Source organism: Jaculus jaculus, chromosome 8 (genome assembly GCF_020740685.1).
Source record: "Jaculus jaculus isolate mJacJac1 chromosome 8, mJacJac1.mat.Y.cur, whole genome shotgun sequence".
NCBI classification, from domain to species: domain Eukaryota; kingdom Metazoa; phylum Chordata; class Mammalia; order Rodentia; family Dipodidae; genus Jaculus; species Jaculus jaculus.
This window is the reverse complement of record NC_059109.1, coordinates 56902021-56914357: the sequence shown is the minus strand read 5'-3', so window position 1 is coordinate 56914357 and position 12337 is coordinate 56902021. Positions and strand designations below refer to the sequence as shown.

Genomic DNA, 12337 nt, shown 5'->3' with positions numbered 1-12337 from the left:
AGCACATCCATGTATACACACACAGAAACACACACACAGTTTCTGAATTTCCATAGTTGAGCTCCTCTCCCTAAATCTGAATTAAATATTAAAAATCAGTAATGACTTTAATTGACTTTCAATATCTATATTACTTTGGACACAAATTGGAATTCTTTATTTTTTCACTAGATAGAACTAAAAGTTAATATTGCTGGGCACAGTGGCACATACCTAAAATCCCAGCACTCAGGAGGCTGAAGTAGGAAGACCACTATGAGTTTGAGGCCAGCCTAGAGCTACAAAATGAGTTCTAGTTCAGAGATCAGACCTACCTCAATAGAACAAAACAAAGTTAATATATACAGGCTATCACTTGCTTATAATCCTAGAATATAGGAAGGCAGGGGCAAGAGGTACATGAGTAGGCTACATAATAAAACCCTGCCTTAATCAATCAAAAAACTAATTAATTAAAAGGAAGAAATATTAGGCTGAGGAGATGACTCAGCTGTTAAACACATTTGCTTGTAAAGCCTGCTGGCCTGGGTTCATTTTCAGCAAACTTCATAAAATAGAACAGGTATTCATTTGCAGTAGGGCCTCTCTCTGGCTCAGGCTGACCAGCAATTACTATGTAGTCTCAGGGTGGCCTCGAAGTCATGGAGATCCTCCTACCTCTGCCTCCCAAGTGCTGGGATTAAAGGCATGTGCCACCAGGCCCGGCAGCTTCTTCTTCTTCTTTTTTTTTTTTTTTTTTTTTTGAGGTAGGGTTTTTCACTTAGCTCAGGTTGACCTGAAATTCACTATGTATTGTCAGGGTGGCCTTGAACTCACGGCAATCCTCCTACCTCTGCCTCCCAGCTCAGAATAAGTAGATTTCATATATGAGTTATCATGAAGGTAATTAAGAGTGTAAGAGCAGTATGACATCAATGTCTAGTCTAAGATACTTCTCACCCTTTAAAAATGTTTAATCATTTACACAGCCAAGCTAATAATAGCTCTGATATGTAAGAGCAAAGCAGAAGTTAGTGTCCTATTCACTCAACTTCTGAAACAGAAAAGAGTAAACCATACCTGTAGTTAAAGTAATAAGAGGTTGGGCATGGTGGCACATGCCTTTAATCCCAGCACTTGAGAGACAGAGGTAGGAGGATTGCCATGAGTTCGAGACTACCCTGAGACTACATAGTGAATTCCAGGTCACTCTGGGCTAGAGTAAAACTCTGCCTCCAAAAACAAAACAGAACAGAACAGAACAACAACAACAACAAATTCCTAATATACAAAGAAAAACTACAAACTTCCTATCTATATTCAAATCAATAGCCTATAAAAAAGTGAGTGCCAGGTATAACTAGTATTTTTATTTTGGAACTTGAAATTTTCTCATCATATATTAGGACTTAAAAATATCTCACACATTGGGCTGGAGAGATGGCTTAGCAGTTAAGCGTTTGCCTGTGAAGCTTAAGGACCCTGGTTGGAGGCTCGATTCCCCAGGACCCACATTAGCCAGATGCACAAGGGGGCGCACACGCCTGCAGATCATTTGCAGTGGCTGGAGGCCCTGGCGTACCCATATTCTGTCTCTCTCTCTCTCTCTCTCTCTCTCTCTTTGCCTCTATGTCTGTAGCTCTTAAATAAATAAATAAAAATACAAAAAAATTAAAAAATTAAAAAATAAATATCTCACTGATTCTCAGGCACATAAATTTTCTGCCTCATTAAATAAATTATTTAGGCCTAACCCAGGCAGAGTGGCACTTGAGAGAGGCAAGAGGGTCAAGAATTCACTGTCACCCTGAGCAAGTTCAAGGCCAGCCAGAGCTACATGAGACCCTGGCTCAAAATTTTATATGGATATATGGGTGGTTGGCTGGTGGGGAGCTGGCTCAGTGGAGGAAGTGCTTGCTGTGGAAGTATGACTACCTGATTTTGGGACCCTGGTACCCATGTAAAAAGCTGGACACTGATAGGAGCTGATAATCCCGAACATGACTACAAAAGGGGAGGCAGAGATACAAGAATCTGCTAGAAGCTCAGGGAGCAGCTAGCCTGATGAAAGCAGTGGAGAACAATGTGAGACCCTACATTAAAGGAGGTAGAAAGCGCTGAGCATGGTTGCGCACGCCTTTAATCCCAGCACTCGGGAGGCAGAGGTAGAATGATCACTGTGAGTTCGAGGCCACCCTGAGACAACGTAGGAAGTCCAGGTCAGTCTGGGCTATAACAAAACCCTACCTTGAAAAACAAATAAACAGAAAAAAGGGGAAAAAAAAAAAAAAAGGAGGTAGAAAGTGAGAACCAACACCCAAGTCATCCTCTGACCTACACACACACACACACACACACACACACACACACACAGAGAGAGAGAGAGAGAGAGAGAGAGAGAGAGAGAGAGAGAAAGAGAGAGACCCAATAATAACAAAATATATTTTAAAACTATGCACATGTATATTCTTTAGGCCATGCAAGAAATTAAGTAAAATCATAAATGTCTAACATCTGATAGATAAATGCAGTTATGAAAGAATTCAGTAGTAACTAGGGAACTTATATTGTTCAAATGATCTTGACACTGTCAAATTTAACATATTTACTTAGTAAAATACTTATAGAAGTGCTTAAAAATAAACCAAGCACTGTGGCAATCACGAGAAACTCAAAGAGAAATGAAATTTGGCAGAAGCACTGTGTTAAAAATTTTTTGTTCCTAGAGATAGTTTTGGCAGTAAAAAAAAAAAATCTAACATAGTCTATGATGCTTATATTCTAGCAACTTTCTACTAGAAAATTTGGATACTAATAGACACAATTCCAAATATAGCTACCAACATTATATTTTCCAATTTATAGCTATACATGGATTATCTAAAGACAAGGCTCATTTTTTTAGAGTACGTAGTATAGTAGTTCAAGAAAGCATTTCACTGTTCTTTATTCCTAAGACACAACTTAAACTTTGTAATTAAGTTTAAATGCCATAGGCTTTTAAAAATAGGCTTGTTTTTAAAAATCACAATCACTGGAGTGGGCATATGGCTAGGTTGGTAGAATGCTTGCCTAGTATGCACAAAGCCCTGGGGTTCCATTCTTAGTTCCAATAAACTGGAAATGGTGGCACATGCCTATAATTCTAGCACTTGGGAGGTGTATGCAGGAAGGTCAGAAATTCAAGGTCATCCTCAGCTAAGTATCAATTTCAAAATTAGCCTGGAGCTTGAATGAAGTGAGAATATGCATGTAGATGGCCCTGAATGTTAAACTTCGTGTTTGGTGAATAAGCAAGATGAAGAGAAAGGAGTCAAACCCTTCCAAAAACGAAGATAGGAATTTTCAGGTCCTACAACTAAAATACAATAGTCATCTTTATTTTCCTAATAAAACTATTGCTCTTAAACCTTAAAAAAAAAAAAAAAAGATTAGCCTGGGCTACAAGAGATCCAGTATCAAAACAAAAACAAATCATTACTTACCGACTTTGCTCTTTTCTTTGTTTTATTAACTGAACAAGTTCCTTGTCAAAATAATCTTCTTCCTCTTCTTCTTCCTCCCCATCAACTTCTCTTTCCTGGGCATCAACCTTATCTTTGTGCAACTGGCCAGAAATGTGCTTTGCATATGCAGAGAGACCCACTTCTGTGACCCCGCACACGCGGCACTCATGACTACTGTCCCTAGGAAAAGAGGGAGACGAGGGACATTGAATTCTCCCCACTGGCATGGCACCCTCACCAGATCTGCTCTAGTTTCCTCTGACAGACACTGCACAACTGACACAGTGAAAAATTCCTGCTAATCAATTCTAATGCTCCTTTCATCACTTTTAGTAAGTTTGTTCATAAGTTACTTTTGAGATGAATTTTAGGTTTTGTTCCAGCAATCAAGAGGCAACAAACTTCATATTAATGTGCTTGAGGAGGAGAAATCTTCTTAAATTGCTGAACTTAAAACCTTGCCAGAGGAAACATGGTGAAAGGGAGGCAGAGAGCGGCTCAGAGCAAACAGAAGCTGCTCTGGAGCACACCCATGGCGCCAGCTGCACTCAGAAAGCTTGGGAACAGGGCCTCCCTTTAATCTCCAGCTCCAGGGCCTTCCTCCAGTCAAAGCTGAGAGTGGAGAAAGGAGAAGCCTGAGTGGCCAATCTCAAACCTGTAACTAAAGCGAACAGCTGGAGCTCTGCCAGCAAATGACAGCGGTCCCAGCAAACTTTTTTGGTCTGGATGATACACAGGATCTACATTCGGCTTCAGCAGGGCTTATTTCAAAGGGAGTGGAAAGCATTTCACTTGCAGGAAGTTAACAGCTGTATTAGGCAAATGTTTTTACTCAAGTTTCAGAAAATGCTACAGAGAGAAACAAAACAAGGTTTTTGTTAAACTGGGTAGATGGGTTTGATTTTTTTTTGTGTGTTAGATTTTAGGAAAGCTGCCTCTTGTGTCTACCCCCTCCCAACAGGTGTGTCCAGGACCAGATAATCTCTATGTACTGCTAAGAAAATGGACTAGGCCTTACAGGGGGGTGGTGATTAATTCCAGCAGTTGGGAGGCAGAGGTAGAAGGATTGCCATTAGTTTAAGGCCAGCCTGAGACTACATAGGGAATTCTAAGTCAGCCTGACCTCAAAGAAAAGAAAAAAAAAAGAATGAAATTTCCCAGCAGCTAGCTACCTGTGACCCCAGTGGGGATGTGGCAAGCCAAACCTCACTTCAGAGGGAAGCTCCGGCAGGCTGGCACTACGGAGACTCCTAATAGGCGGCCATAAAATCCAGACCCAGAAAAGGAACAGCCCATCGCAGAGGCTGGCATTGCCTCTTCCCTTAAGTGAAGTTCTCCCTCCCCTTCCTGGGCTGCTAAGACTTCCCTCCTTGCTGCCACCTGCCAGTTTCCCCTGGTATTCTGTCTGCCTCCTCCTTCCTTTCCTTTTGCTTTGGATTCCACTGGTCTCTTCGGACACTAAATAAAACTTTGGACACAAGAAATTGTCTGTCTTGATCCTCTGCTGGGAGCCCAGTACTTGATTGTTTTTTTCACAGTTTTTATGTCAATCTGCATTTTTTAAAAAAGCAACATAAAAGGACATGATGCCTTTGGCCCAACAGTCAGAAACACCCACGTACAAGCATCTCTGCTCCATCTTCTTATGTACCCAGAATTCACATAAATGAACCAGAAGAGACTTCAGATGTCAAGCACAATGTAAGAGGTTTTGAAAAATCTTCTGCCATTCTTGGTGGTACACATCTTTGATCTCAGCACTTAGTAGGTTCACTGTAAGCCTGGGCTAAAATGAGACCCTACCTCATAAGAAAAAAAAGATTCTGGGCTGAAGAGATGGTTTTTTGAGATAGGGTTTCATTCTAGCTCAGGTTGACCTAGAATTTACTATGTAGTCTCAGGGTAGCCTCAAACTCACGGTGATCCTTCCACATCTCCCTCCCAAGTACTGAGATTAAAGGTGTGAACCACCACTCCCTGCTTTTAAACTTTTTAATTGACAGCTTCCATACTTATACAATAAATCATAATTCCCTCGCCTCTCCCATTTTCCCTGTCGCAAATCTTGTACTTTTTTATGCCAGGGTCTCACTCTAGCTCAGACTGACCTGGAACTCTGTAGCCCAGGCTGCTTCCACCTTCAGAGGCAAGGATTAAAGGAGTAAGCCACCATGCCTGGCTTTTAGAAATCCGTTAATTTAGCCTGGTGTGATGGTGCATGCCTTTCATCCCAGCGCTTGGGAGGCAGAGGTAGGAGAATTGCCATGTATTCAAGGTCACCCTGCGTACAGAGTGAATTCTAGGTCAACCTGGGCTAGGTTGAGACCCTATCTCAAAAAAACAAAAAAAGCAAAAAAATCCCTTAATATTTTTCTTATTAATGGAATCTAGTGCTTTAAGAAAAAAAAAATTTAAGGGAGGGTCTCACTCTAGCCCAGGCTGACCTGCAACTCATTCTCTGGTCCCAAGGTGGACATGAACTCACAGTGACCCTCTTGCCTCTCTGGCTCTCCAATACTTGGATCAAAGGTGTGTGTCACCATGCCCAGTTAAAATATTTTTATTTATGGGCTGGAGAGATGGCTTAGCAGTTAAGCACTTGCCTGTGAAGCCTAAGGACCCCAGTTGGAGGCTTGATTCCCTAGGACCTATGTTAGTCAGATGCACAAGGGGGCGCACATGTCTGGAGTTAGTCTGCAGTGGCTGGAAGCCCTGGGGCACCCATTCTCTCTCTCTCTCTGCCTCTTTCTCTGTCGCTCTCAAATAAATAAATAAAAATTTAAAAAAAAATTTATTTACTTGCTAGCAGAGAGAGAAAAAGAGAGAGAGAAAGGGCTACAGCACAAGCACTAGACTCGTAAGTATACCAGGACCTTCTTGCCACTGTAAATCAATTCCAGGTGCATATACCACTTTGTACCCCTAGTTTTATGTGGGTATGGGGAGTGGAACCCAGGCCAACAAGCTTTGCAAGTAGCAACTTTATCCACTGAGCCATCTACCCAGCCTTGGAATCTAATTTTAAAATAAGATAAACTTCATGTGAAACAAGACAGCTACTTCTAAAAATTCAATATCATAAGCAACCATAAAATCTGTTAAAACACAACAGTTGATCATGCTTCTACATATGGTGTTTTGGAAACCATGTTTTCAACATTTAATAACAAATGAAAGATGTTATTTGTATTATAACAAAAATTCAAATTTGCAAAGTCTGAAACCATGGAAAATGTCTTAGTCATAGACAAATATTGTTTGCCTAAAACCTTATAGAATGTTAATCTGAATACTGCTTTTCTCATGTTCAAACCATCAAAATCCCTCTTCCTAGTCTGACAGGTCAGTGAATGCCAATAATCAAAGCACTTGGGCTAGGGAGATTTGTAAAGCCTGATGACTGGGGTTCAATTCCCCAGTATCCCCAAAGTGACATGTGTCTGGAGTTTGATTACAGTGGCAAGAGGTCCTAGAACACACACATTCTCTCTCTCCCCTACCTCAAAGAAATAAATATAAAAAAATATATATATATATAAATTTTTTTGGCTGGGCGTGGTGGTGCATATCTTTAATCCCAGCACTAAGAAAGCTGAGGTCACTGTGAATTTTCAGAGTTCAAGGCCAGCCTGGAGAATGAATTCCAGATCTGCCTGGACTACAGTGAGACCCTAACTTGAAAAACATAAAAAATATTTTTACAAAATCCCTCTTTTCAACTCTTATTCAGTAATTGGTTTAAATATTTTATGTAAACACATAATTATAGGTAAAATGTACTACTTTTGCTTCATGGCTAATGAAGGCAATAATTTTCCACAGGGTGTTTGAAAGGCCTAAATTAGCTTCATCCGGTTACCAAACTATTTCCTCTCATGTGTGAAAGGCTGTCTTAAGATACTCTCTGCATAAGCTTTTCCTTATTAAGCTTGCTCTAACTAAACCACAACAGCTGCTTGGCAAATAAAGATTTGAGGCTTTCTAACAGCTTCTATCTAGAGAAACTACTTATATATCACATATCTAAACAGATGTACATAATTATGAACCAAAGAGGACAAATTACTTCTCAAACAGGCATTTAAAATTTAACAACAGATTTTACAATTTTTTTTTTAATTCTTTGGTTTTCAAGGTAGGGTCTCGCTCTAGCTCGGGCTGATCCCCAGTGCTGGGATTAAAGGCATGTGCCACCACACCCAGCATATTTTGTGATTCTTTTTTTAAATTATTTATTTATTTATTTATTTTGGTCTTTCGAGGTAGGGTCTCACTCTAGCTCAGGCTGACCTGAAACTCACTGTAATCTCAGGGTGGCCTTGAACCCACGGCAATCCTCCTACCTCTGCCTCCCAAGTGCTGGGATTAAAGGCATGCGCCACCACACGGGGCATATTTTAAAATTTTTGATTAGATAACAACAAAATATACATATATATATACAAAAGTATGCAGAAATCCGAAACATCAGAGAGCCAATAATTAAACATGAAATCCAAATGAAATAGTCATACACTGAGGAAAGTAGGGAATAGGAATAATTGATGACTATTTGTTCTAATGGCACAAACAAGTGATGACTGGCCTTACAATAATGCTCTGAGTCAACTGTTAGAGTTACCTTCGTGTTGCTGGGGCAAAGCACCCAACCAAAAGCAGCTGATGAGAGGAAATTTTTATTTTGCCTTATAGAAGCTTCACAAAACAAGAGAAAGCATGACATGAGCAAAGGACATCACCTCTGTCACAGTATGTGGAAAACAGCAGAAATAGAATGAGATCTCTGGCAAGGGGGAACAGGCTATAGCTGGGTATGGTGGCTCATGCATTTAATCCTACCACTGGAGGCAAAGGTAGGAGAATCACTGTGAGTTAAGAGGCCACACTGGGATTACAGAGTGAGTTCCAGGTCAGCCTGAGCTAGAGTGAGACTCTACCTCCAAAAAACAAAGACAAACAAAAACAAAAAAAATCATAAAGGGCTGGAGAGATGGCTTAGCAGTTCAGGTGCTTGCTTGCAAAGACTGACGGCTTGAGTTCAGTTCACCAGTACCCATGTAAAGCTAGATGCACAAAGTGGTGCTAGTTTGTGGAGTTTATTTGCAGCAGCAAGAGGCCATGGTGCGCCCAATCTCATTCATTTTATCTCTCTCCTTGCAAATAAATAAAATTTTAAAAATTAAAATAAAACCTCACAACATCAAGCCAGGTGTGGTGGTGCACATCTTTAATCCCAGCACTTGAGAGAGAGGCAGAAGTAGGAGGATTGCTGTGAGTTCAAAGCCACCCTGAGATTATATAGTGAATTCTAGCCTGAGCTAGACTGAGACCCTACCTCAGAAACAAGAAAAAAAAAAATAAATAAATAAATAAATAAACTTATTTTATTTATTTTATTTTTTGGTTTTTCAAGGTAGATTGTTGCTCTAGCCCAGACTGACCTGGAATTCACTATGCAGTCTCAAGGTGGCCTCGAACTCACAAATCCTCCTACCTCTGCCTCCCGAGTGTTGGGATTAAAGGAATGCACCACCATGCCTGGCTTTTTAATAAATGATTTTCAAAACTTTATGTGCTATTATATTTTTAAGATAGGTTTTTAAAATAGTTACTTTTATTTATTTGAGAGAGAGAGAAAGAGGCAAATAGAGACAATGGGTGTGTCAGGGTCTCCAGCCACAACAAACACCAGACGCTTGTGCCACCTTCTGCATCTGCCTTATGTTGATCCTGGTATACTGAACTTGGTTCCTTTGGCTTTGCCAAAACAAAATGTTGTGTAAGCATATACATACACACACATACACACACACACACACACACACACAAATTTACATAAACACATAAACCTTAATCGCCAAGCCATTTCACCAGCCCAACATAGTTTATAATTTTTTTGCTGGTGGCTGCCTTCTCTATTTGTTAAGGGCTATGAAATTGTTAGCACTGAATTTAACATGAGGAAATTGGTACTAATGTGCACTTCTCTAAAATAGTATGTGTGGGCTAGAGAGATAGTTTAGCAGTTAAGGTGTTTGCCTGCAAAGCCAAAGGACCTTGGTTCGACTCCACAGAACCCACGAAAGTTGAATGCACAAGGTGGCACATGCATCTGGAATTCGTTTCCAATGGCTAGAGGTCCTGGCCTGCCCATTCTCTCTCTGTGTCTGCCTCTTTCTCTCTCAAGTAAATAAATTAAAATAGTATGTGTAAAATGATATCTACATTGGCAATTCAGATGCAGCCCAATTATTTTGGATTTAAATAACTGAAAATGGCCCATAAAATCTCCATGGCATACTTAGGTTGGTGAGTATGAAAGAAAAAAATTAGCTAAACTAGGCATGATGGCACACACCTTTAATGCCAGCACTCAGGAGGCAGATGTTGGTGGATCACTGTGAATTTGAGGCCAACCTGAGACTACATACTGAATTTCAGTTCAGCCTGGGCGAGAACAAGAACCTACCTTGAAAAAACACGCACACACACAAAAAAAGCTATAAAACACACAAAATGGAATGTGGTCCAGTTATTTAAGACAAAACAAAATGTTGTGTAGACATATACATACATACACACACACACACACACACACACAAACATACATACATATACCTAAATTTACATAAACACATAGAAAGAGGTCTGGGTAGATATATTCCAAACTATCAACTGACTCTCCTCTGAGATAAAATGGAATTAAACATGGGCCAGGCTAAACACTTTTAGTTTCTTTTACTTTTTATGATTCTGCATTCATAGAATGAATCTTCCATAAAACTTTTTCTCAGAAAGTTAGATGGGAGGGAATATCCAGAGGTATTGCCCCCCAGCTACCCCTCAATAACTGACTGCTGCTCTCACAACTCATAACTCACAACCCCATAGTGAATACCAGCAATCCCACTGAGGAGGAGCCTCAGTGGAATCAGAGCAGGGAGGAGGGAAATGATGGTACCAATACTTGATATGTCCACACCAGGTTTCCACTGAATAAAAAAATAAATAAATAAAGGCTGGAAGGATGGCTTAGCACTTAAGGTGTTTGCCTGCAAAGCCAAAAGACCCAGGTTCAATTGCCCAGGACCCACATAAGCCAGATGCACAAGGTGGTGCATGTGTCTGGAGTTTGTTTGCAGCTGCTGAAGGCTTTGGCATGCACATTCTCTCTCTCAAATAAAATCATTCACTTGAAACAGGGGAGCGCCTGGAGAGATGGCTTAATGGTTTAGGTGCTTGCCTGTGCAGCCTAACGACCCATGTTTGACTCTCCAGGACAGACACACAAAGGTGAGGCAAGCGCAAGGTCATGCATGCCCACTAGGTGACGAACGTGTCTGGAGCTCGACAGCAGTAGCTGAGGCCCTGGCACACCAACTCTGTCTCTTGCTCACTCTCTCTAAAAAAACAAAAAAGTAAAAATTAAATAAATAAAGTTACTTTTAGGGCTAGAGATAACACTCAGCTGATAGAGTGCTTGCCTTGCATGCACAATGCCCTGGGTTTGATCACCACATGAACCGTGCCAGTGGCACACATCTGTATCCCACCACAAGAAATGTAGACAGTAGGGTGGTGGAAGAAACTTAACAAAGAAACCAAACCCAGATGACACTCTGAACACAGCTTCTATTGCACAAGCTTTACCAGGGAGCTGTACCTGCTTGTGTGTTGTCTGGTTACTGCAGCCAATGACCCAAACACCCATGAACAAATAGCTTTCTGTTCTACATTTGTAATTTCTTGTTGCTAAGGTGTTTTGCTGATTTATTGCTAGGAAACCTTCTGTTTGTGTCCCAAAATAATGTAATCTCAGAAACTTTTGTTGTTGTTGTTTTTTTGAGAAAGAGTCTCGCTCTAGCCCAGGCTAACCTGGAATTCATTATGTAGTCTCAGGGTGACCTGGAACTCACAGCAATCCTCCTACATCTGCCTCCCAAGTTCTGGCATTAAAGAAGCCACCATGCCCATCTGAACTGAGAAACTTTTAACCCACCAAGAGTGTAAAGAATTCAAGGTGATGTCAGATTGCCTGCTATACTAAAAACTCTGAGCTGGGCTGGAGAGATGGCTTAGCAGTTAAGACACTTGCCTGTAAAGCCAAAGGACCCAGGTTTGATTTCCCAGGACCCACGTAAGCCATATGCACAAGGTGGTGCAGGCATCTGGAATTCATTTGCTGTGGCTGAAGGCCCTGGCGCACCCACTCTATCTGCCTCTGTGTGTGTGTGTGTGCATGTGTGTGCACGCGGCTCAAAAATAAATAAATAAATAAAAACACTAAAAAAAACCTCTGAGCTATTAGAGCTCAGGACTCAGGCTTTGGAAGTTATTCCCGAGTCCATGTGGCATGAATACATTTTCTGATTCTTTACCATTGGTACCATCTCTGTGTGACCGTTCCCTGTAACCACAGGAGCAGAGCAGGAGATCAAGGTCATCTTTGGCTACATAGAAAATTCAAGGCAGCATGTGACACATGGGACCCTGTACAAAAAAATAAATGGGGGTCCTCCATGACGTGGCTCCCATTAGGTCACCATCAGGGATGGGCTGGGACTCTGCAGTGATGCAGCTGCCTTTCAGTCACCCATGCTGTGGTAGATGAAGTGTGAGTGTATGCCCCCCACGGACACTGGTGGTTTTTGTTTTTGTTGTTTGTTTTTTGGTTTTTTGAAATAGTCTTGCTCTAGCCTAGAGTGATCTAAAACTCACTCTGTAGTCCAAGGCTAGCCTCAATCTCACAGCGATCCCACCTCTGCCTCCTGAGTGCTGGGATTAAAGGCTTGTGCCACCAAGCCCATAAGGTGTTTTGGTTTTGTTTTTTTTATATATATATTTTATTTGAG

General features: G+C 41.0%; 1 protein-coding gene across 3 annotated transcripts in view; it reads right to left on the bottom strand.

Annotated features, from left to right (window-relative positions):
* The window catches only part of Znf106 (zinc finger protein 106), a 93700-nt gene that overhangs the window by 53278 nt on the left and 28085 nt on the right, over positions 1 to 12337 (bottom strand). For 2 of the 3 annotated variants that reach the window (XM_045157596.1, XM_045157597.1), the window contains one exon: positions 3465 to 3665. The exons of the other annotated variant lie outside the window; for it this stretch is intronic. In XM_045157596.1, the coding sequence (XP_045013531.1) occupies positions 3465 to 3665 (201 nt within the window). The remainder of the gene's footprint in view (positions 1 to 3464; positions 3666 to 12337) is intronic. 3 annotated transcript variants of the gene reach the window in all.